We start from the raw sequence: 26726 nt of genomic DNA, 5'->3' as shown, positions 1-26726 counted from the left end.
GTTACCACTACTATCATATTACTTTGCTACTAAACACTTGCTGCAGATATTAAGTTATCTAGGTGTGGTTGAATTGACAACTCAACTGCTAATACTGGAGAATATTCTTTGGCTCCCCTTGTGTCGAATCAATAAATTTGGGTTGAATACTCTACCCTCGAAAGCTGTTCCGATCCCCTACACTTGTGGGTTATCATCCCCTCCAAGCGTTCCTTTTCCAGTCAGTCTTCCCTCATACCGCGATATAGGGAGACATATCTTCTTAAGGCCTGGAATGAAGTCAATACAAAACCAAATGACATCCTCTATTTGATGGCCCATGGAGATGCTTCCTTCTGGTCTAGCGCGGTTACGGACATATTTATTTAGGACTCCCATGAACCTCTTAAAGGGGAACATATTGTATAGAAATACGGGCCCCATAATGACAATCTCGTCGACTAGATGAACTAAGACGTGCGTCATGATATTGAAGAAGGATGGTGGGAACACCAGCTCGAAACTGACAAGACATTGCGCCACATCACTCCTTAGCCTTGGTACGATTTCTGGATCGATCACCTTCTGAGAGATTGCATTGAGGAATGCACATAGCTTCACAATGGCTAATCGGACGTTTTCCGGTAGAAGCCCCCTCAATGCAACCGGAAGCAGTTGCGTCATAATCACGTGTCAGTCATGAGACTTTAGGTTCTGGAACTTTTTCTCTGGCATATTTATTATTCCCTTTATATTCGACGAGAAGCCAGTCGGGACCTTCATACTGCTTCGGAGGCATGCCGTCTTTTTCGTGCAAACGTTGCAGGTCCTCCCGTGCCTCAGGTGTATCTTTTGTCTTCCCATACACACCCAAGAAGCCTAGCAGGTTCACGCAAAGGTTCTTCGTCATGTGCATCACGTCGATTGAAGAGCGGACCTCTAGGTCTTTCTAGTAGGGTAGGTCCCAAAATATAGATTTCTTCTTCCACATGGGTGCGTGTCCCTCAGCGTCATTCGGAACAGCTAGTCCGCCGGGACCCTTTCCAAAGATTACATGTAAATCATTGACCATAGCAAGTACGTGATCACCGGTACGCATGGTGGGCTTCTTCCGGTGATCTGCCTCGCCTTTGAAATGCTTGCCTTTCTTTTGACATTGATGGTTGGTCGGAAGAAATCGACGATGGCCCAGGTACACATTCTTCCTGCATTTGTCCAGGTATATACTTTCAGTTTCGTTTAAACAGTGCGTGCATGCGTGGTATCCCTTGTTTGTCTGTCCTGAAAGGTTACTGAGAGCGGGTCAATCGTTGATGGTTACAAACAGCAACGTGTGCAGGTTAAATTCCACCTGTTTGTGCTCATCCCATGTACGTACACCGTTTCCATTCCGCAGCTGTAAAAGTTCTTCAACTAATGGCCTTAGGTACACATCAATGTCGTTGCCGGGTTGCTTAGGGCCTTGGATGAGAACTGGCATCATAATGAACTTCCGCTTCATGCACAACCAAGGAGGAAGGTTATACATACATAGAGTCACGGGCCAGGTGCTGTGATTGCTGCTCTGCTCCCTGAAAGGATTAATGCCATCCGCGCTTAAACCAAACCATACGTTCCTTGGGTCACTTGCAAACTCAGCCCACTACTTTCTCTTGATTTTTCTCCACTGCGACCTGTCAGCGGGTGCTCTCAACTTCCCGTCTTTCTTACGGTCCTCACTGTGCCATCGCATCAACTTGGCATGCTCTTCGTTTCTGAACAGACGTTTCAACCGTGGTATTATAGGAGCATACCACATCACCTTCGCAGGAACTCTCTTCCTGGGGGGCTCGCCGTCAACATCACCAGGGTCATCTCATCTGATCTTATACCGCAATGCACCGCATACCGAGCATGCGTTCAGATTCTTGTACGCACCGCGGTAGAGGATGCAGTCATTAGGGCATGCATGTATCTTCTGCTGTGTATGTACTGTCGGGCAATTCGTTATCCTTTGGAAGCTTCTTCTTCAATATTTTCAGTAGCTTCTCAAATCCTTTGTCAGGCACATCATTCTCTGCCTTCCACTGCAGCAATTCCAGTACGGTACCGGGCTTTGTGTTGCCATCTTCGCAATTGGGGTACAACCCTTTTTTGTGATCCTCTAACATGCGATCGAACTTCAGCTTCTCCTTTTGACCTCCGCTTTGCGTCCTTCGACAATGACCCGGCGGAGATCATCATCATCGGGCACATCGTCTGGTTCCTCTTGATCTTCAGCAGCTTCCCCCGTTGCAGCATCATTGGGCACATTGTTTGGTTCCTCTTGAACTTCAGCAGCTTCCCCGGTTGCAGCATCACTGTATTCAGGGGGCACATAGTTGTCATCGTCATCTTCTTCTTCGCCGTCTTCCATCATAACCCCTATTTCTCCATGCCTCGTCCAAACACTATAGTGTGGCATGTAACCCTTGTAAAGCAGGTGGGTGTGAAGGATTTTCCGGTCAGAGTAAGACTTCGCGTTCCCACATTTAGGGCATGGACAGCACATAAAACCATTCTGCTTGTTTGCCTCAGCCACTTCAAGAAAATCATGCACGCCCTTAATGTACTAGGAGGTGTGTCTGTCACCGTACATCCACTGCCGGTTCATCTGCGTGCATTATATATAATTAAGTGTGTCAAAAACCATTACAGAACATCATGGATAGATAATTAAGTGAACAAATTAATAGAAGTTCATCATCACACTAAAACCAAAGTACATACATAGTTCTCATCTAACAACATATAGCTCTCCAAAGCATCTAATTAATTAAACCATACATTGAAACTATGTAAAATATTTCAATGCGAAAACAAATGCGATCATAATCGCAACCAAGGTAACAATTGATCCAACGGCATAATGATACCAAGCCTCAGTATGGATGACATATTTTCTAATCTTTCTAATCTTCAAGCGCATTGCATCCATCTTGATTTTGTGATCATCGACGACATCCGCAACATGCAACTCCAATATCATCTTCTCCTCCTCAATTTTTTTTATTCTTTCCTTCAAGTAATTATTTTCTTCTTCAACTAAACTTAACCTCTCGACAATAGGGTCGGTTGGAATTTCTGGTTCACATACCTCCTAGATAAATAAAATCTATGTCACGTTGGTCGGCATAATTTTCATAAACAGTAAATGAACCAATAGTTATAAAGATAATATATACCACATCCGAATCATAGACAGGACGAGGACCGACGGGGGCGGATACCAAAACCATCGCACTATATGATAACAAGCAATAAAATAGTAAAAAAAATTAGACAAGTATCTATCTAAAGTAAGAATTTTTTTTAAAAAAGAAGATAAGAACAAGAGGCTCACCACGGTTGTGCCGACAACGAGATCGGCGCGGGCGATCGACGGCGGTGAAGACGGGAATGGGACGTGACGGGCCGCTAAACTTAGACAAATCTCGAGGAAAATGAAGTTTTGAGGTCGAGCTTCGAGAGGAGAAAGCTTAACTAGTGTGGCTCGGGCATTTCATCGAACACCTCATGTGCATAGGAGGTGAGGTAGAGCACCACAAAGCCCTCCCCTCGCCGGCCAGAGAAAAACAGAGCACTGGAGTGGTCTACTCGCGGGCAAGGGGTATATATAGGCACCTCATTGGTCCCGGTTTGTGGCATGAACCGGGACTAAAGGGCAGCCTGTGGGCCCGGTTCAAGCCACCAACCGGGACCAATGGTGGTGGGCCAGGAGCGAGGCCCATTGATCCCGGTTCGTCCCACCAAGCGGGACCAAAGGGGCCAGACGAACCGGGACCAATGCCCCCAAGGCCCGGCAGGCCCCTGGCCTCACGAACCGGGACTAATAACCCCATGGGTCCCAGTTCTGGACTGAACCGGGACTAATGGGCTGACCCGGCCTGAACCAAAGCCCTCTTTTCTACTAGTGTAAGCTGGCAAGTCTTGATTAGTTGTTATGCCCATAATATTTGCCATCCATCCAATCTATACGGCATTGATTTTGTGAAAGTATAGAATCAATACCTGTCCACAAATTTGGAGGGTTTGTTTGCCTCCGAGATCTGGACATCAAAATGTTGCACGAGCTTGAAGTGTGGAGTAGCAAATTTTCCGCCATCTCTCCAACGAATCTATATTGACTGTAGCGGTGAGCTTGACAGGTCATTAAAGCCAGGCTTATTAGATAATCTCCCCTATCTCACCCTTCTATATTTGAACAATTGCCGCAGTGTGGAATCCATTCTACTGAACTCGAGCAACACAAACAATCTCAAGGGTCTGATTCTTGAAGAATGCCTTCAATTATCCTCCATTGGAGGATCGCATGCTCTTTCGTCCATACAGGATGTCGACATATCTAACTGCCCCAGCTTACCGAAGTACAACATCCATTCTTAAAGAAGGGACCGAAGAGATCATAGCAGAATAATCTACTGGCCTTGTATAAATGTATGATCCCTTAGAGCATCTCTAGCGGACCCCGTAAAACGCCGACCCGCAAAACGCGTTTACAGTTTGCGGAAAAACGGCTTTGCGGGCCGGCGCGGGCGAGGGCAGAATCAGATCCCGCAAAACGGACCCGTAAAAAAGGATGCTATCTTGATGCTTTTCAAGATTTGATCTTTTAAGATTGTGTACTTCTTTGATCTCACACTTTTTTTGCTTGCGCTTGCTCATATGTCCCGTCATCTACCTCCTCCACTTCATCTTCATCCTCCATTTCATTGTAATCGGAAAGCGAACGGGGCTTGGTCAATGTCGACGGCGTTGGTGTCCAACAAGCTCACGAACTCGGCACTGGCATTGTTCGAACCACCGCTACATTGAGTGACATCCGGTCACGAGGTGCCACAATGGCGAAAAGCGAAGCAAGAACAAGGGATCAAAGATGCATACCTTCCGGCCAGTTCATCGAACACGTCGCCTGCGGTGGATGCAGCGCCGTCGAACGGCATTGTCGGGGAACATCTCGCCCGGGCGGAGGGAGTGACGAAGGCGCCGGCCTTTTCGTAGGAACCTTTTTCCGCTTCACGCTCAAAACCTTACTCACCTTCTCCGCCGGCGGCCGGGCAGATCATGCAGCGGCGGCGGTGCCCGGCGCTCGTGCCTTTCCGGCGGGGCTAGAAACTTCTTCATATCAAGTTCATCTCGTCTAAAGATCAACTTACTGACATCTTCACGAAGCCACTTTCCCAACCACAGTTTGAAGGTTGTAGAAGCAATCTTAACTTACTTTGTACTTCAGGCCATAGTTAAGATTGAGGGAGAGTGTTAGATAATATATATACATAGTTTCTGTGTATATCCCTATATCTTGTATTTGTACACTTTATGTACCCGTATATGTATGAGATAGGCACACCCGTAATTGGTGTCGTGCAGTTTCCCAAATCCTAGCTTTTACAAGTTTTGCTTCTTCTTGCTCAACTTGTTTACATCATTCATTCACTCAATATTGGTCTACAAATTATGTAGCACGCACGCGTCGCCGTGATGTACAACAGGACAGAGGGACGGCCATTTACGCACACACTATTGGTTGAAGCTGAAAGGGGAGTATGTGTGGGACGACATGATCTGTTGATGAAAATATTGTTGGACATCCGGTAAATTTAGTTTAATTAGAGACATTATGTTACTAGACTTAAGTTGCATGCTATATATGGATGATTTGTTGCTTTTTTCTATCAGAACTTTGATGAATATCAGCTGGTTTTGCATGAATTTTCTCCGGTTAGTTAAAATGCGAGTTGCAATGTATGTGAGCAGTGTTGGATGGCGGCCTCCCGCATCCGTGTTCCGCCCGTGGACTGATCCCTCCTGCCCACAAACGGATGCGGAAAGAAATTTGGCGTTGGAAATGCCCTAAAAGGACCCACACACACTCATGTTTAAACCATCAAAATCAAACGGGCAACGCAGTACTAATTCTCGAGTCAACGCGTTTCAAAAGAAAAATTTCAAGTCAACTACTCAACTGATGAACAGTATTTTTGTTTGAAGCAAGATATATTTCACACCGGCAAATACTCTTCATCCATGCTACTCCCCCGTAAACTAATATAAGAGTGTTCAGATCTCTATTTTAGTGATCTAAACGCTCTTATATGAATTTACAGAGGAAGTATATGATTTCCAGCTAGGCGCAGGCTGGTGATTGAACTGCACTTCATCCAAGCATCCGTGAATCTCGCTCGTTACGCAAGCAGCGGCCAGATGTAGATCGATAATGTGAAACCACGTCCTCGATTCGTCGGTGGATGCGGCGTCAATGATTCATCACCGCTGGCAGCAACGACCGACGAAACCAACATGCAGCAGGAGAGCATATACTAACTCCAAACGAATATCTAGCGGTACTGGTACACGTACGATCGATCTCTATTGTGTAACAAAGCCGCGTGATGAGTTCCAACTTGAAACTCTATGCATCCAGCTTCCGAGCGGACACGACGACTCTCGAGGTCTCCGGTAGGACACACGCTCAAGTCAAGTGTTTCTCCGTGTTGTCAGCATTTTCAAAGCTTGTGAGGCCCCATGTTCAAGCACCTACACTCATGAAGAAAAGCTACACATGGCGAATGCAGACAACGGAGTGTCGGAGTCTCTATCGTCCCAATGGTCATACCAAAGCATGCGTCTGCTACTCTGCTAGCATGCATGCACCGTCCGACCAAAGCAACCACACTAGCTAGTACCGGTACGTACGGTCTGTCTCCATGCGGAAATCAACTGGAAGCCATCCAAACGCTGGACCATTGCACATGCATGCACGCAGGCATACCAGCTCCAAGGTCCCACGTATTTTGCCAGTGGTGACACTTCGCTCGCCTTCGTAATGAAGATAAGTGGCCTGAAGTGCGGAATATAATAAGTTAATATTATGTATATATGGTACTAGTGTATGATACTTTCTTCATAATGTGTAGTGTCATAGATCAGTATATCTTAGATGATCTTATTTATTGCCATACAAAATATAAAGAGTATAAAATTTATTATAATACAGTATCATTATATGATACTTCGCCCTTTTTTTATTTAATTCTATGTCACCTTATCAAAATTGTCTAGTTAAGATGCATGATACTAGTTATGATAATCCACTACGAGCAGCCTAATTTACGACACAAGGTGAATATGGATATCTCCGGTAGCTGGACCAGGGCTCATTAAAGAAAATGCATTAAGAGCATCCCTTTCCTTGATAATTTTCTTATATCAGGGAGTTGGATAAAAGCCCGCTCCAAGAGAGTGCGGCGGTTTGGTGCCGGGGCTCGGATGAACCCGGGCATAAACAGTACCGCCATTTAAAATACAAAAAAAGGCTCAAAAATACTTTTGAAAATTGCATTGTTCACGCCTGATTTGGTCTTTTTTGTCGCGAGCTCTTCGAATGTCCAAACTTCACAAAATTTTGCACAGAATACGTGCAGGTGCACCTTGCACAACAAAAAAATTTGAAATTTTTTGAGGTTTTTTTATATTTTCAATCAAGGTACTGTTTAGGCTCCAGGTTGAATTATCGGAAGAGCTCATCTTATTCCAATATTTTTTTATGGTAAAAAAACTCCTCCTCCAGAGAGGGGGAGATGTATCTCACCCAATATTTCCACCCATCGGTGGTGGAAAAAAAAGTCTTGTTCCCCACCCTTGCTGCCGCCTGTCCTCCGTGTGTCACAGATGGCTGCACCACCCCCTACTGGCGAAAAAATGATATGATACTGATGCATTATCTTTCATCAGTTAATGTTATGTCATGTCATCAATATGCCAAGCATACATTAAATGGGGTTGCGTGATACTATGCTATGATACACCACTGTGATGTCTAAGGCTAGTTGTAATGGGGAGTATCATATACTAGTATTATGCATGATACTAGTATATGATACTACCTCCCTAATGCATAGTCATATATTAGTATCATGTAGTACTCTATTAATTGACATGCATGACACAAAGTAGCATAGCATTTAATATGATACGGTATCATGATATGATACTACATCCTCTCTTTCTTCATTTAATGCTATGACACCTCATCAAAATTGTCCAGTTGGCATGCATGATACTAGCCTTAAATGTCTAATGCATCTTCTAGAGCACGGGTAATAATATATATACTCCCTCTGTACCGGTGCGGAGGTAGTACCAAAATATTGTTGTCGTGTTATCAAGAGTCATCATACCAATCAATAATGCTTTTGAATTCCATTACAGGAGCATCTAGCTTTCAAACAGACAATGTTGGTATCGAGGTCTCCAGTCGGAGGACAAACACATGAGTAAAGTTTTTCGCTGTTGTCTGCAGTTCAGGGCTAAAATGAACGGTCTCTTAGCAATCAAATTTTGATCATAGAGATAGTACCGTCTGCAATATCGGTCGGTCCATCTCAAGACAGACTGATCTTCCCTTGTAATATGATTGAAACTTTTTCTTGTAATATGATTAAAACTTTTTCTTGTAATATGATTGAGTCTTTGATCATAGATACTACTCATGATTGCTCGTCACTCAAGTCCAGCATGGGAAGGGCCCACATATATTTCTTGCGACTGTGAAGAGGATGAAATTGGTAGCCCACCTCTCTCATAAATCGCATAAAATGGCACAGAGAAATGATATCACGGAAAGAATAGAAGCTCATGACTCCGGCAATTTTTTGTAACTAGTGTCGGGCAAAGTTCAGCCTTGCATAACCAAGTTCTCCTCTGAAATAAAGAGTTGATCATCATTTTCACTTTTTTTCTGGGTATACATATATAGTTTCCTTTTCCAAAAATACTTATATAGTTTGTCTTGGTCTCTTTTTTCAGGGAATTTTATTCTTACTAGACTAAGATTTGACTAGTAATAATTAGTGGGGTGAGCATATTTTGAAGGAAAGAGTGAGCATTACTGAGTTTGTTCCCGATCAATGTCACCAAACTACATGCAAGATATGTTTCGAAATTATTGAAACTTCAGTTGCAAAATTTTGAATTTCCAAAATTAGGACATCACACACTTATGAAATTTGAGCAACTTTTTTAAAAGAACTACACTGTAATTGGAGGACTGCAGGAAATTATGTTATTTTGCTATTCCCCATAAATATAAATTCGATGGTTTTTGGGAGAGGAAAAAGTTGGATGCTTTGTCCGCTAGTGTTGTCCACTAGACGTTTCTTTTGTTTGGTACCAGATGACCCGTTTTATCGATCGAGTGTTAGTAAAGCACAACCCTATATATTCAGCGGTACACACGCTTAAATAACCTCACCACACAAGCACATTGAGTAGAGAGACATGATCTATCCCCGTACTCCCACCGTGATGCTAACCAGCTGGGCATCCATTGCCATGATGATGCTGCTGCTGATCACGGTGCCAGCGGTCGCCGCCACCGGTGATCCACCAACGATGATAGGGATGCCAAACTGCAACACCACCTGTGGCAACGTGACCGTGCCTTACCCGTTTGGGATGGGCCCGGCCCGTTGCTACCGGTCGCCGGGGTTCAAGCTCACCTGCGACCACGGAAGTAGTAATGTCCCAAGGCTTCTGCTCTGGTGACGGTCATGCCGGCATGCTTGAGGTCGTCGACATCTCCCTCAACGACAGCACCATCAGGATCCACACAGTGCAGTCTGTAAACATGGGCGGCTGGTCCGGCCAGTGGAGCCTCGGTGGCGCTGAGACCAGCGGTGGGTTGTCATACTTCCTGGAACCGGGATACAACGAGCTCATCGTCACGGGCTGCAATGTGAAGGCAATGCTAAGGGGGAATGGGAGCCTCATCAGCGGCTGCACCTCTTTGTGCGGCGCTGGTTCTGTTAAGCCCGACATTTATTGTCGGCCAAACAAGCCATAGATACAACCCATAGTTTGGCATTTATAGCATATCAAGGCAAAATTCGTAGTTTAATTAGATTGAAGCTTTTTCTTTTCCTGCATAGTTGCTACGTGCGTAACATGCTCTTAGCTAGTTGATGTAGCTTGGAAGGTGAGGTTAATTGGAACATATTTTGTAGAAGTTAGATGCATTGTGACGGTAGGTTCAAGTTTGAAGGAAGGCCTTTGTTCAACACCGATGTTGCATGGTTATTCCCATGTAGTAGGTTTGATGTTGTGCAAGGTCCTCATAAACAGGACTGATTCTGTTCAGCAGCAGCTCAGGCAACTACTGGAAGATTTGGGTATTTGGAGCATCTGATTTCTATTTGTGAAAGGTCTTTGGAGCTTTGGTTTGCATAGTAGAAAGGCCATGATTTGTTTAGCACATAGCTTTGATTTTGATCTGTGCAGTACAAATTAAGCTCAGTCTTTCTTTTGGAAGCTTTCTTTTGTGTGCAAGACACACTTTTCCGTTACAAGGAATTGTTGGTAGTCTCTGCTGACTGTATCTACATGACTATCCTTCTTTTCCATTTTCAGCATGTGATTGTTGATGTGTGAAAGGTAGTAATATAGAGGACTAATTTTGTTTGCATCTCTTGTTTTCAGTTCCATCTCAAGCCACTGAACCCTGCAACTACTTAAGAGGGATATATATCTACTCCCTCCGTCCAATAATGTAAGAACGTTTTTGGTTCTAGTGTAGTGTCAAAAACGGTCTTATATTATAGGACAGAGGGAGTAGCTTTTGCCCTACAACAATATCCGTCTCTCATCTTTCCAGTCAGTTCAAGGTGCAAATTAGAAGAACATAGCGCCAAGAGTTCGGACTTTTGCGTGGAGGCTTCTTTGCAACACATTAGCTATAGGTAAAAGGGCAGGTAAGTATTCTAAGTATATCAGTGAAAATTGTTCTACCTGTGGAAATGTTGAAGATGAAATGAATCTTTCCTTTTTATGTCCTTTTGCTAAAGCAGCTTGGTATAGTTTTCCATTGTTCATAAAAACTGAATTATTAGCCCATCATAATCACTCAATTCCAAATTTGATCAAAGCTTTGATTACTTCCAATCACCCACAAATAAATATAACATCACTATATACTTTTCTGTGGTGCATTTGGAAATTTCGGAACGACGCACGTTTTTTGCAGGAAATTCCACACTCCTTCTCAGGTACATGCAGCTGCAGCAGCAATCATGCAAGGTGCAAATTTTGAGGCAACAAATACGTCTCAGGCTAGCAGCGCAGGGCAAACAGGAGCTGTTCTTACTCACAGTGTGCTGCCATCTCTGTTGGAGTTGTGTCGAATATAGTGTACAAGGTAGGTTACAGTTGGACTTGTAGTTGTATTGTGTTTACATAGGATATGGAGTCGTGTCCCTCAGATTTATTCTAACAAGTGGTATCAGAGCTAGGTTATTCGGAGGCTGTGGATCGTTGATTTAGAGGAAGGATCGAGTTGAATATGCAGCCGGCTGTGGCGTGGTTCTCGACGAGATTGGCAGAAGCATGCAGAAGTTCTACGCGGCGGCGGACACGCGGAACCACAGCATGTGCTGGTTCGCAGGGCTGGCGGTCACGGATTCGATCGATCAGCAGCGGCACATCGCGTACGGGCAGGCGGACAGCAGGTCGATCGATTGACGGGTGCTGATTGCGGAAGCCCAAGGCGCGGGACAAGGCACGTGCGTGGGCAGTGGCCCAGGTGGCGGAAGCTGCACACGCTGCAGGCACGCGTGGCACGTACATGCGGAGGAAGGCCTAGATGGATGCGTTAGCGATCTACGAGAGATTTGTTGAAGACAAAAAGAGGACCGAGTCCTCATGTGATACAAAGAGGAAAATCGAATCGGCAAGGGAAATAGTCTATCAAGACATACACGTACATCGGAATTAGCAGGCGTTTTGGCAGACAAGTTCGCTAGCATTGGGAAGTTGACCAAGATCAAAGTTGCTATACACGTGAAGACTAGAAGAGTTTTTTTGGTTGGAATTGCTAGTAGTACACAGAGGACCGGAGGTTCAGTTTGCATATTTTGGGCATCGCGTGCAAAGCTCAGATAATTTTTCGCAGGGTCAGCCGTATGAAGAAGCATGGCGTCATCAGGCATCAGGTTTGAGGTGAAGAAGTTCAGGAACTGGAAACCTTGGGTTATGGCCGACATGGATGAAAGATTTGTTGACACAACAGAGATGCTTGAAGGCGTTGGGGGAAGTCATGAGCTAAGATGGAATTATCATCTGATGGATGGAAATTCGCCGAAGACGATTTGAGAGCCTTGAGTGTGTCGTACAGTCGAACGAGTTCGGCTGGGTTGGACTGGACATTCTGACGGATAGACGCAAGTCGGTTGGTACAGAAGACGGTGGTGGGATCGACGACGATGACATAGGAGCGTGATGCTGATGGTGACCGACTTCTGAGTCGTGGAAACACATGGCACATGCCTAAGGGCTTGTGTGGCTTCGACAAGACTATCGCGCGGGATTGATTCAAGGTGGTGTATACACGGAGCTTGAAGTCGATGCGGCGCAGGGGTGGACTGATCATCTACCATGGAGTCATGTTGAAGGTGGAGCTGGATTGAGAGGCTATGTCGTAAGTCGACAGGGAGTCGAAGGCTATTCAGCGATGGAAAAGCGAGGGACACGTAGTTCGGACTGGAGCCCAGTGGTCTGATGGAAGCGTAAAACTCGTCATCGGTCGGTGATGATCGGTGGTACTCTGCAGTGGGGGTTTGAGTGGTGTGGGTTTGCGACCCTTGTGACTCGACCGGGACAGCGGAGGCTCGACGCAGTAATAGCGGCGAGGCGTGCGGTATGCACGGGACATGGAGACGGGCCAGGGCTCCGGTGGTCATACATGTGGTGAGACAACTGTGAATTTGACTCGGGATGACTACAAGCAACGGTGAAATTCCTTGAAGTTTCAGACAGGCGGTCAAGAAAGGAGCGGTGATGTTGAGTTCAGATAACTCTTGTGTGTGACACCCAATATGTGAGTTGTTCACTTTCACGCAGGTCAGTGATTGGTGTTTGATGGTGTTGAACTGATACTCTGGAAGTTGGGAGCACAAACTAGAGTAACAAGGAACTTAATTTTGCTCGAGTGTTGACTGTGGTCAAGAAAAGAAGGGACTACAAGTTGTAGGTGGAGTGACATGGAGTCTTTGGAGTAGCAGTGGTTCTCATGGGATAAACTCAAGTTCAATGTACATGGAAGTTTGATGCATGGACAAATTCAAGGTGGTGGAGTATATTGCCAAGGTGGAGTTTGTTGGAGTTGTGTCGAATATAGTGTACAAGGTAGGTTACAGTTGGACTTATAGTTGTATTGTGTTTACATAGGATGTGGAGTCGTGTCCTAGTAGGACACTTGTATCCTAGGCCTCTCTTATATAGCGGGGGTAGACACACGATGTAACTTATGCCAACATAAGAGCGCAGGCGCGCAAGGGGGAGCCGGCGGCGTGTGCCGGCGCCCGGGTGGCCGGTGTGCGGTATTGTGACGGTGTCACGGGGAGGAGCGCCCGTAGTCAAGCCCCGGGGATGTAGCCATATCGGTGAACCTCGTTAACAAATCTCGGTATCGTGCACGTGTGATTGCTTGGTTCTCGAATGATCAACAGTATGCCCTGAATTTATTCTAACAATCTCCAGGAAAAACAATCATGGACTGGCCAACATTACAGGTCCCATAGTATTTTCAGATGCTTCCTGGGCTCCAGGACCTAAAGGGGGACCGACAATTGGAGGAATAGGAGTTTTTATCTAGTTTGCAGGTTATAGAAGCTGCTCTCAGCTGTGCATATCTGCCACTTCGACACCACTGGCGTCGGCCATTCAGGCTGAAGCATTCAACATGATGCTTGCTTCCCAGATTGCTCAGCTACTCAATCTTCAATATGCCACTTTCCTAACAGACTGTGCGACATTGGCGTCAGCTGTAGTTTCTCAAGACCTTATTTTAGATCCAGGTCATTGGATAATCAGACCTCAGCTCGCACATATTGCAGGTTCCTCGGCGTTCGATATCACAAGGGTCTACCACATTAACAGAGGCTATAATTTTTGTGCTCATCATCATGCCAAGCTTGCTCTCAAAATTCAGAATACACCTTACAGGTTCAGATGCTTAGGAGTAGGCAATGAAGCCTGCCTCAATGCAGTTGTAGCTGCTCTTACTACTCTGCTTAACTGCACAATTGTACATGTACGATGTTGCTAAATAAATGAAATTTATCTGTTTTTAAAAAAGGTACTTTGCTGATTCCTGCTACACCACACTTACTCTAGCGATTTTTCCCTCTCTGAAAGAGATGATCATGTGCCTTTCCGTTTCAATTGTTGGTGTTTGTTCAAGGTAATACTGCCTAGGTTTTATTTCAAGCCAAATTTGTGTGCAATGTCTTCTAGTTTGCGAGCCACACTTTCTTTCCATTTGTTGCTAGTCTCTAGTGACTAATTCTGATTGTCCTTCCTGTTACCATGGGACTGTTCATTTGTAATACAGAGGAACAAGATGCTTGCCGACCTGGCCAGAGAAAAGGTGGCCATGCTAATCGGCGCGTCCGACGGGATCAAAGACCTGAGCATCAAGCTTGGGGAGCTCAAGAATTTCCTTGCTGATGCTGATAGGAGGAACATCACCAATGAGAGTGTATAGGGGTGGGTGGGGGAGCTGAAGCGTGGCATGTACCTGACCAACGACATCATTGACCTATGTCAGCTCAAGGCCATGGAGCAAGGTCAAACCAAGGATAGGGGGTGCCTTAACCCTCTGTTCTTTTGCATGTGAAATCCCGTCCACACCCACGACATTGGCACCCGCATCAAGTTGCTCAACCAAATTTTGGATGCTATTTGCAAGAGGCACAACAGTTTCATTTTCATCAAGCTAGAGGCCTACGAAGACAGAAAGACGAAGGGTAGGCTCAAAACATAAGTTTATAAGCCTAATTAGCAAGCGCATTGCATTTGTGGCACGTAAAGCACCACAATATAATTCCTAAGTGGTATATTTAGTTGAAATATGATGTTCAGATGGCAGGCTTAAGCCTATTGAAGCCCCCCTAATAGAATCACCACTGCTTATGGAGGTGCTTACAAGAGAGGCACCTGGTGACAAAAGTGATTGCCACATGGTGGTCGCCATTGTTTGTGGTCTGCAATGATGATGGTATCAAAGGCATGTTCACTAAGAGGATATGGCTTAGCATCACACAGGATTTCAATGATGTTGAGCTATTGAGTACGGATATCATAGCTGTTGGTGGAGACCTGCCAGGAGGTGGTGGGGCTCGAGACGGAAACCTACTTGTTGGTGCTCTCAAGATTACCATCGGGGATAAGAAGTTTTTTTCTTTTTACTAGATGACATGTGGGGTGTCGACGCATGGGACAAACTGTTGAGGGGGCCCCTTTAGCTACGGCAGCCCTGGCAGCAGAGCCCTTATGACCACAAGACATGACACTCTAGCCCCAAGCATGAAAGCTGTGCACTACCACCATGTTGACAAATTAGGTGCTGAAGATGCATGGTCATTTCTTAAGAAGCAGGAGAGCATACCTACTTACTAGTAGTAACTTCTCACTACCCTTAATATATAATAATCTAATAATCTAGCACTAGTTTACTTCCAACCAGATTAACTTGCTTCCTGTCCTAAATCCACCTTCATTGGTTGTCCACCACCGTTCGACGAATACTATAGCATATACTAGTACTATTTGCTGTAACAGGCAGTGGGATTTGTATGTCCAACACAGTAAACTTCATGCACTTTTGATGCTTCTTTCAATTTACCATTAGACCTATTCACTCATGTGAGTAACAGTCAACCACACACATGTGATGCATTATGCAAAGTTCACAATATATTTCAAGAACTATATTTATAGGTAAGTTTAAGATTACAACATACACATACAACTATCGACCATGATATCACTTTTTTGGCAGTTTAATTCAGATATGACAGGATTACCTTTTGATAGTATACTTTAGGAACAATCTAGCTTATGTGTAAAAAAAAGCATGGGCACTAGCTACTGCTAATGTGTTATGTGTCTATTATTAACTATATATCCAACTCCTTGCAAGTACTATTGGCTTGCAGGAACAATAAACAAAGAACCTGAGATTGAGATCCTAAAGGATATTGGCTTGCCGATTATAGAAATGTGTGATGGTCTAACACTTGATGTAAAAGTGATGGGAGGGCTTCTATGCCAGAGGGAAAAAGAACAACGTGCTTGCTAAAAGGTTCTCAATGATGCTATATGGTCAATATCCCAAATGCTAGAAGAGCTAAATTATGCAATATTTTTTAGCTATGAGGACTTGCCCTCTTCTTTGAGACAATGTTTTCTCCATTTCTAAATTCAACCTAAAAAGAAAGATATGCTATCGTATGAAATTGTCGGCATGTGGGTCAGTGAAGGTTTTGTTCATGGAAACTCAGATGGATTAGAAGAATCAGGACTTGAGTATTACAAGGAACTGACACTACGTTACATTATAGAGCCCGATCCGGATGACATTGCTGTAGATATGTACAATATGCATGATGTTGTTCACTCATTTGCTCAACTTTTAGCTAGAGATGACGCGATAATAACTCACAATGGAGAAAATGTTTACCACAAAATTAGTTTGCAAAGTTTTCTTAGGTTGTTTGTAGAAACTGAAGGATTGGGATCAGATACATTTGACTGGAGAACTTTACAAGAGGAGAAATCACTCACATCGTTAATGATAATTGGGAGTTTCAAGATACAGATATCAATGGCAGAGCTATGTGTATAGCTGAGGGGGCTGTGGCCCCCCGCCCCTCAGCCCAACACAAATTCCTAAAGGAATTTTTTTTTGGGGGGGGGGGGACAAAATTAGAATAAAGTATTCTCATCAGCCCCACCAAACACGTATACTTTCCCCCCCCTCCCCCCCCCCACCCTCCACATCGCTGTCAAGCTCCGCCATTAAAGGTCATATGCTTCATTGTTAACCTTTTCAAGCCTACGGATGCTACATATAGAATCCTCAAACTTTGTTGCCTTGGCTAAATCTTTGTATAAGCTGAAACACTTGAGGTATTTGGCATTAAAAAATGCAATGGGTTAAATAGACTACCAAAAATGCAATGGGTTAAATAGACTACCAGAGAACATCAACCAGATGAAATTCCTACAACACATTAGCCTTGAAGGTTGTGAAAATTTTGTGGAACTTCCCAGTAACATTGTAAACTTAAGGGAACTAAGATTTCATGACCTTGACGAGACATCTATACATAGTATGCCGAGGGGATTTTGTGCTTTAACAAATCTGAGGACACTTTATGGGTTTCGAGCCCACATGGATGATAATTGGTCTAGTTTGGAAGAGTTTGGGCCTCTTTCCAACCTTAGGATCCTGGATTAGAGGGTCTGAAGAATGTATCTTCTGCCTCTTTAACCACAAAGGTCAGGCTTGATGCAAAGGTCAATCTCAACATTCTGACTCTGAACTGCATGAGCAGACGGGTCAGCAATGAATTGATGAAAGATGGAGTGTCTGAGAAGGATCTAGGAATGATTGAGGAGGTGTTTGATAGCCTCTATCCTCCTCCTTGCATACAAGATATTCATACCTACAGCTATTTTGGGCATCGACTCCCAATATGAATAGAGCCATCACCTATTTTACACATGTTGGAATTTCGCCCACAGGATCAATCACATCAAATCATGATGAACACGCACACGCAAAAACTTTTACCAAAGGCACGTGTCGTGCCTCTCTTATCATCTTTATTTCTGTTCTGGTTTTCTCCACCATGATGTTACAAATATCTCAGCCCCGGTCATGTATATATGCACATCCAACCAGAGCAACCAACGACTAGGACTCCAAGCTAGCTAACCGACTAGACACAACTCCTTCTCCAATACGAACTAGTTATCCATCACGGACTAGTCCTTTACATCGATACTTACCCAGTTAATTAATTAGCATAGTCCAAACCGGACTACTAAACACACGGCAACCTTGATCACTACGTACCAAACTTGACACGCATCTAGTCAAGCACATGGCAGTTTGAACCAGCTACACACTTGACGCAACACTACTTCAAGATTAAAGCTAACAACACAAGGGAGCCCTACAACATGGAGACAAACATCAGGTGTAGTTACTATGTTTTTCTTCATCTTCTCTTGTTGATTCTGTCATAGTATAATAGTTCATCGCTAATGCTAGAGCCTGCAAATTTGTTTTGCTTGTCAGGAGTTGTCAGGTGTTGTTAAATTTCTCTAGTCAGAGGGTGAAGATGGACTGCCTCGTTTTGCTGCCCTGATGGAGTCTGCGGATGAAAAAGTGGAGGATGCAGAAAACCCAGACAAAATCGATGAGGAACTCATGGGCCAAGGAAGGAGGAATAACAAATCAAGGTGGCAACAACATACATGATTTCCTGTTGCTAGTTATGTATAGTAGAAAATGGAACTGGAGACCAGCCTGGGAGGGATCACATGGTTCAAAAGCTAATTATATATTTCCGCATTTTATTTGGTGTAATGTAGAAAACTAAGTACAGCTATGCGATGGTTGATCTGTGCATTATGCTATTTGCTTTCTTAGTTTGTCAACATGGCAGAAATATATGAGCACTTCCTCTTCGGTACACCCCCCTTAAACACATCGACGACTATTTGCTTGATCTGTGCATGACGCTATTTGCTTGGTTAGTTCGTCAAAATATATGACAGTGTATTCACTTTGTAATGCTATTTGTACAGCTACTCCTGAACTTTTCTTGTGCCCCAGTGTCTGTGTATTCACCCTGTTGCCGCTGAGGCTGAACATTGCAATCTTCAGTTGTTCTACTGTGTTTGTCAACACTGAAATCTGAAGGAGCATGCATATCAATCGTAGAACCTACTGTAAGAGAATCGAGAATGATTGATATCCATGATCAAACTGAATCTGCTGCAGTTCTTGTGCATGCAAATACAGTGCAGTGAGTCGAATGAAGATGCATGTAGGCGGCTCTTGTTCTTGATTTCTCAGGACTATGATTGCAATGCGTGGAAGGAAACAAACATGGAGACAAATTTCAACCCCAAGGTAATATATATAGTTAATCTTTTTTCTTAATCTGTTGTTGTTGATTGCATTCCATCTTAGTAGTTCAGTGGCGTATATGCTAGGGCCTGAAGATGTGGAGGATGTAGAAGACAGCCAAGACCAGAATGACCTTGCCGTGACTCTTGGAGAGGAAGGAGTGACAAGTTAAGGAGGCAACGACATTGTTAACTTCCTGCTAGCTACATACGGTGCTGCTCACAGTACTTGGCGTGCAGCTACACCAAGTTGGAACAGAGATGTATCTTGCTCCCTGTTTTCTTTTGTTTCTAGTATTAGCGGTGGTTATTTAATTTGGCCTGTATGTATATAAGTTAGCAACAGATACCTGCTGACATTAACTGCATGTACTACTCAACATGCTTTGTAATGAATGGATTATAAATGTAGAACAAGTCCTTTTGGGTTTAAGGACGACAAATGGGTGCCAGGCAGCCCTTATGATATATGCAGGAAGCTGTTGTGCTGCTACGTAAAGATCCAACACTAGTTTCATAGTTTGGCTTTCTACCATTGTGTGCTCCTTCACGAAACATCTCTTGTCTACGTCTCACGGTTCGGAAGATCTAGAATACAGATAAGTTAACTGGCTATATGAATATGATGACCAGTAGTGCATATAAGTGGGTCATGTTGAAATTCAGTATTAGAATCCTATGAATAGGACGCATCAGGAATAGGAGTTCAATCCGAAATTGAGAAGTATATGGTCGATTTGGATCAAGTTCCGTTGGATGCGAACGGGAGCTGGTGGTGCTGTCCTCAAAGCATAACTCACAGATGCATTCCAATCCGGTCATGTTTGAATGCATCGTTCCACAAAATGAAAAAATCAGCCTTTTGTCGCACTGAAAAAAATCATCAAGTATGTTAGCTTCAAGATATTGACCAAAGTCGCTAAAGATAGGATGAATTCGTTGGCTGATCGTCTGGTGAGTCCAACTCAAACAGCTTTCATGCGAGGACGGAATATCCTAAATAGGGTCGTCATCTTGCATGAAACTGTACATAAGTTGCATTTAAAGAAAATGAATGGGCTGTTCTTTAAAATAGACTTTAAGAAAGCCTATGATGAAGTGAAATGGTTGTTCCTGTTACAAACTCTTCGTCCAAGTGGATATATTGGATTGAGTCTTTTGTCTCGCGAGGACACTACAAAACATGCGATATTCTGTGATGTTTCACTTGTGTCCCGTAAAACCGTTTTTCCTCACCAAATATGGTCTCATTATTAGAGAAATGGCTATAGCCACAACTTTAATCGATGGACCCCCATTTTCAATCCATGCCACCACTATTTTTCTAACAGTGGTGGCAGTGGCATATTTGGTATGCCACCACTATATCGTTACTGGTGGTGTATCTTCTAAAATACACACCACTAATATTTGGGATACAACAGCTGGGTGAGAGACCGGGCAATCCCTATTTGACGCTGCGCTTCGCTGAAGCCGCTCGAGCGAGTACCAGGGCCAGCCCACTTCGAGCGTTAGAGCAGGGCCAGGCGAGCCGGTTTTGGGAACCTTCTAGAAGGCTCCCTCAACCGGTTTTTCTTTTCTTGTTGTCTTTTTTTTTGGTTTTTTGGTTTTACCTCTTTTCCTTTTTTTCCTTTTCTGCTTATGTTTTCTTTTTTCTTCTGTTTCTGTTCCTTTTTTTCTTTCCTTTTATTTACACTTTTTCATTTTTACTTTTATCCTTTGTTTTCATTTTTTTTCGAAATTCCAATTTTTGTTCATGATTTCAAAATTTGATCACAGTTTTCCAATTTGATTCACATTTTAAAAATTTGTTCACAATTCAAAATTTGTTCATCGATATCAAGAAAATGTTCAATGTGTATTTAAATTTTGTTTTTGTGTATATCACAAAAACGATCAGTGTGTAGTTAAAAATAGTCCAGCATATATTACTAAAAATGTTATATTTAAAATTTATTCATCTTATATCACAGAAATGTGCAGTGTGTTTGAAATATTGTTCAGTGTATATCACAAAAATGTTAAATGTGTAGTTACAAATTGTTCAACGTGTATTACAAAATGTTCATTGTGTATTTAAATTTTATTCATCGTATACTAAGACATTGTTCTACATATACTATAAAATGTTCATTTTGAGTATTTTTTTGTTCAGTATATTTTGCAAAAAGTTAACTGTATTTTAAATTTTGTTCAACGTATATCATAAAAATGTTGAATGCAATTTTTAAGGATTTGCCGCTGTATATTGTACTTTAAGGTTTCCACTGCGTTTATATTGTTCAGCTTCACTATCTGTTCTGGCTAGCCTCGCTAGAATCCTGCGTGAGGTCGGTGGGTCGATCCCACGCATTTGCTTGTTTCTGTTTTGAATTTTTGCCTATCGCGTGATAATTGGGCCGGCCCGTGTGTGCATCGCTTCAGCGAAGCTGCTACGATCGGACGCACGTGGGCGGCATATATATAGGAGCTCCCAATAGACGGTGCGAACCCCTCATCTCTCTACCGCAACCACTGCCAGTGACCACACCTTCTCTCACACCTCATGGCCGGCCCACTCTGCTCCCCTCCCCACCCCGACCTCAGGCGGCGCCCTGATCCACCTCCACTGAGTGGCCCCCGTCGTGACCACTTGCTACAACCAAGAACTCAGACCAATTTCGGCGAACCCCGGTGGCTATGGTGGACGCGTAGCTCAGCCCCGACCTCGCCTCCCTCCGCAGCATCATCCCATCCGTCCAGATCCGCCACATGTGGCCTCTAGCACTCGTGCCCAAACCCTCCCCTTCGTCGCTGGCGCGGCTCCGCTCAGCGGCTCAGGTACTATCCTACGATCTTCTTCTATAGTACACTATTAGGTTGTCTCCTAGTAGGGTACAGATGCTAGTTTAGTGCTTGTTGTTGTTAGCCCGAGCTAAGCTACTGACCACTACTCTCGCTTGCTCTACTTTCTGATCTTGCTGTGCTTAAACACGCTAGTGAAGCACACATTCACTGGTGTAGCGCACACACACACAAGTATCTAGTAGTAGTACTTGTATTAGCTCTTGGCTTGGAATATGGAATACTTACAACCGGGGGACTTGGGGCCTATTTATAGGCAGTACAAACCGACTATGGAGCTAAGATATTTCTACTAGCTGCCCACCTCATCTCATACGTGTACTAGACTAGAAACTACTACTAGTTACTACCTAGCTTGCCTTAACTGGTAAGCCACGCAAGTGTTGCCGACTTGCCGACCTGCCGATTTACTACCTTGCTAAGTAATAGCCGCTGCTGCTGCCGACATGCAACCATGCATGCATCTGTGTAAATGCTGCTCACCAAGGTTCACTCAACATTCTCCCCCTCAACCTTGTCGAAGAAGCTTGGTGTCGATGATCCCGACCTTGTCGTGCAGCTCCTGGAACCGGACACGACCAAGTGACTTGGTCAAGATGTCCGCCTTTTGCTCACCAGTCCTGATGAACTCCACGATCACCGTGCCTTTCTCGATGCAGTCACGTATGAAGTGATAGCGGAGATCGATGTGCTTGCTGCGGTCGTGAAGCACTGGATTCTTGCAGAGGGAAATCGCCGACTTGTTGTCGACGAAGATGAGCGCAGGGGCTGTGTCCTGATTCAGCATCTCGCCGAGAAGGCGAGCAAGCAAAATGCCTTGACAGGCCTCTATAGCTACCGCGATGTACTCCGCCTCGCACGAAGATACGGCGACAACCTTCTGCCTCACCGATTGCCAGCTGACGGGACTATTCCCAAGAAGGAATAGTATGCCCGAGGTGCTCTTCTGGGAGTCCACGTCACCAGCGTGGTCGGAGTCGCTGTACCCGACCAAGCTCTCGCCGTTGCCACGACGATACATGCATCCATGCGTGAGCGTACCCGTGATCTAACAGAGCAGGTGCTTGATGGCAGCGAGGTGATTGCTTGCCGGGGCTTCCATAAACCTACTCAGGTATCCGACAACGAACGTGATGTCCGGTCAGGTGTGCACGAGGCATCTGAGACTCCCGATGATGCTACGGTAGAGTGTAGCATCCACCGCCTTCTCGGGGCTCTCCTTGCTGAGCTTCAGTCGTGCCTCCATTGGAGCGTGCACGGCATGGCAGTCCTTCATGCCTGCTCGCTCGAGCATCTTGGTGGCATAGTCCGTCTGTGTGATCGTGATGCGACCACCCTCCTGGTTCACCTCCAGCCCGAGGTAGTACCGGAGTAGCCCGAGGTCGCTCATGCTGAAGAGACGATGCATCTCTCCCTTGAAGCGTTGAACCTCTTCAGGTTCTGCCCCGGCGATGACCAGGTCATCGATGTAGATGCCGACGATGAGCAGCGTGTTCGCGGTGCCACGCGAGTACACACCGTGCTCAGAAGCGCTGCGTGAGAACCCAAGAGATGCGAGGCTTGCATCGAGCTTGGCGTTCCACGCCCTTGGGGCTTGCCGGAGACCATACAGGGCCTTGTGTAGTCGATACACGCCCTGCTCGTGGCCCTTGGCAACGAACCGGGTGGCTGGGAGACGTACACCTCCTCATTAAGGTCGCCGTTGAGAAACGCCGACTTGACGTCCATGTGGTGTACCTCCCACCCGCGGTGAGCAGCCACGGCAAGGATGAGCCGCACGGACTCCAGCCTTGCCACCGGAGCGAAGACTTCCTCGAAGTCCACTCCTTCACGCTGCACGTAGCCCTTGGCGACGAGGCGCTCCTTGTGCTTGACAATGGCGCCGTGCTCGTCCTTCTTCACCTTGAACACCCACTTGAGCTCGATGGCTCGGTGCCCAACAGGCAGTGTGGTGAGTGTCCAAGTGGCGTTGTTGTTGATCGACGCCAGCTCGTCCAGCATTGCATGGCGCCAGCAGTCCTCTTGCTCGGCCTCCGCGAATGTGGTCGGCTCCTCGCCGGCCATCAGATGCAAGACGTCGTCGTCATCAACGTCCTCTTCCTCGGGCTGTTGCGGTGTTGCCGCAGCCTCGCCGAGGAGATCCCCCATGCGCCGAAACCTGTGGGGGGCGCCAACGCTGTCGTCGACGTCGAACAGCTCCGACCTCGCCGTTGGCGGGGTTGCGAACTGCCTCCCGGGACCCACCTTGCTTGACGTCGGGGTGTCCGGGGACACCGTACTCGGGGACAATGTTCTCGGGGTTGCGGTTCCCGGATCCACACTTCCTGGGCTTCCCGGGGTGGAACTTCCCGGGCTCTTGCTTCCCGGGGTCCTAGAGTACATAGGGTACTCCACGGTGAATGAGCTGCTTTCCGGGGCCTCCCCCGACGCCTCCCAAGTCCATTGCGCATCTTTGTCGAAGATGACGTCGCGCGAGACATGCACACGCTTTGGGACGGGGTCATACATCTTGTACATCTTGTACGCTTTGAGACATGCACACGCTTTGAGACGGGGTCGTACATCTTGTACATCTTGTACGCTTTGAGACGGTGAAGACGACAGTTCCGCGCCCGTGGATCTCCACCACGGATCCGTCCGTGAACCGCACCTTCCCGGTGATTGAGCGGTCCAGCTCCGCGAACACGTCGACCGAACCAGTCATGTGGTTCGTGGCGCCGGTGTCGAGGAACCAACCCTCACTTTGCTTGCCGCCTGCAAGCGTGGGTGTGGTCACGGATCTCTCCTCGTTGAGGAAGACATAGCCGCACGCACATGCCGTGGTCAGGGAGCCATCTCCCTTCAACACAGTGGACCCCGAACACTTTGTTGTCGGGGTGTGGCTGACCTGAGTCTCCGTGCACTCCTGCACGGAGTCGATGGTTGCCAGCATCATGGTCGGAGCATGGTCCGCCATATGCGTTGTTGCCGCGCCAACTTGCGCGACCTCGTCGGGTCCCGAGTTCGGGGACGCCGTCGCTGGGGTGTGGCTCCCCCACACCCGAGCCTTCATCGCCTCCCAGTCGACAGGCCCCGAGAACGTCGTTGTCGAGGTGTGGCCTATCACTGGAGTGATGGTTCCCGTGGACGGGTTTCCGTGCCTCCTGCACAGAATGAGTGGTTGTCGGAGCCATGGTCGCGAGAGACGCTGTGCTCTCTTGCACGGGCTCGACTCTTGCCAGCATCATTGCTGGCCCGCCGTCCACATCAGCTTGGACGAGGTTTGTCGTTGTCGCGGCTGCCTCGTCGGCTTTCCTCCTACGGCAATCCCGGATCCAGTGACCCGGCATGTTGCAGTAGCGGCACTTGCCACCGTTGCCAGCGCCTCGCCTTGCCTGGCTTGGCTTGCGACCGCGGTTGCCGCCGCCGCTCTGGGTGCGGCCTCCACCTCTGCCGCGACCTCTGCTTCCCGTGGGGGCGCCTCCCCCACTACCGGAAGAGCCATCGCGGCCGCGCTGCTGAAGCTGCGCGTCCCACTGCTCCCCGGTGAGCAGTAGTTCGCCGCCAGCATGGTTGTCGGCTTCGTCGCCGCGCTCCTCGACGACCTTCAGCCGCCCTACCAGCTCCTCTATCGTCATGGTGGAGAGATCCACCAAGCTCTCGATTGACCAGGCCAGTTGCTTGTATTGCCTGGAGACGACGCGGAGAAACTTGAGAATCACCATCTTGTTGTCGATGGGATCTCCGAGCGTTGCGAGCTCGTTGACGAGACCTTGCAGCCGCAAGGCGAAGTCGTCGACTTGTTCACCGGCCTTAAACCGGATCTCCTCGTACTGGAGGCGCAAGGTCTGGGCCTTCGACTCCCGTACGCGCTCCACGCCGATGCGCAGAGTCTTGATGGTGTCCCATGCTTCCTTGGCCGTCTCCTTGGCGCCAAGGGTGAGCACCATCTCCTCTGGGATGGAGCGCAAGATCGCCTCCATCGCCATCCGGTCCTCCTCATACTCGACATCGCCGGTTTCCACCGCTTTTCACATATGCCGAGCCTCCATGATGACTTTTATCATGACCGACCAACTGGGGTAGTTGGTCCGCGTGAGGAGAGGGAAGGAGGTGCTGGATATGCTCACGTCACGCACGGAGCGTGGTGCACCCAGCTCACCTCCCGGCCTGCTTCGCAGCGAGCGCGTCCGCCGCACGGGTGTCCTCAGCCGAGCTATGCTCGGCGGTCTTGGAGCCGTCGCCGGCGACGCCTTCCTTCGGCATATGCTTCGGCATAACGTAAGGCTCTGATGCCAATTGTTAGCCCGAACTATGTACAGAGTAGCTGGCTACTCAGGATCAGACGAAGTCGAGGATGAGATGAACTACACAGGGCAGCGGCTGTGTGGTACTAGCCTACTACTACTTGCACTCAAGTATACTACCGAAGCAACAAGCAGAATGGCAAAGCACACTTGCAAGTGCTGCTTACACACACGCACACATATGTAGTAGTACTACACTTGAGACTTGGCTGGATAGAAATGAAATGGCCTTACTTACAACGATGGGCATCGGCCCTATATATAGTGTAATGAACCGACTATACTACGCATAGGCTGACGTCAAACAAGTGAACTACGTCACTGCTGACCTCTTACTACTTAGCTACTAAGGCACGCCTGCTGCTCTTGCTAGTAAAAGATTTTACTTGCTGCCGTGCCGACATGCAGCCATGCATGCATCTGAGACGTAAATGCTGCTGCTGCCGTTGTGTGCACCGGAAGACCAAGGTTGACCCAACAGTTGTGTGCATAGAGGCCAGAGAATAGTTCTTCGGATTGTACATAATTGATTTGATGCATACTTTGATCCATTCTTTCTAGTGAATGGACCACATGTGCTCCGACGTACAGTACTAGATGAGTGTGAACTATGATCTTCCTTTT

At 46.4% G+C, this 26726-nt stretch overlaps 1 protein-coding gene and 1 pseudogene across 1 annotated transcript; one reads left to right on the top strand and one right to left on the bottom strand.

The window, feature by feature from the left end:
• The first annotated feature begins 9556 nt into the window (after positions 1-9556).
• LOC147974283 (putative disease resistance protein RGA4) lies at positions 9557-17532 on the top strand (annotated as a pseudogene).
• A 5425-nt stretch (positions 17533-22957) lies between these two features.
• Positions 22958-25784, bottom strand: LOC147974282 (uncharacterized). Its single transcript, XM_087519417.1, has 4 exons — positions 25003-25784; positions 24388-24959; positions 23478-24341; positions 22958-23409 (listed from the first exon to the last, which is right to left on the bottom strand). Exons 1-4 carry the CDS (start codon positions 25782-25784, stop codon positions 22958-22960), a joined length of 2670 nt encoding a protein of 889 aa, XP_087375543.1.
• Positions 25785-26726: the final 942 nt, after the last annotated feature.

This window comes from Triticum urartu, chromosome 4A (assembly GCF_056163025.1).
Source record: "Triticum urartu cultivar PI428250 chromosome 4A, HENAU_Tu73, whole genome shotgun sequence".
NCBI lineage: Eukaryota > Viridiplantae > Streptophyta > Magnoliopsida > Poales > Poaceae > Triticum > Triticum urartu.
The sequence above is the reverse complement of the archived record's forward strand: the minus strand, read 5'-3'. Positions and strand labels throughout refer to the sequence as shown.

Bases quoted from the DNA above. Each gene is read 5' to 3' on its own strand.
- LOC147974282 (XM_087519417.1), bottom strand. From the start codon at position 25,784: ATGGCGATGGAGGCGATCTTGCGCTCCATCCCAGAGGAGATGGTGCTC. The intron at 24,960-25,002 runs GTCTCTCGCGAC...CATTCTGTGCAG, and splicing joins CCCGTGCAAGAGAGCACAGC to GAGGCACGGAAACCCGTCCA. The intron at 23,410-23,477 runs GTTCGTTGCCAA...GTCTCCGGCAAG, and splicing joins GTACGTCTCCCAGCCACCCG to CCCCAAGGGCGTGGAACGCC.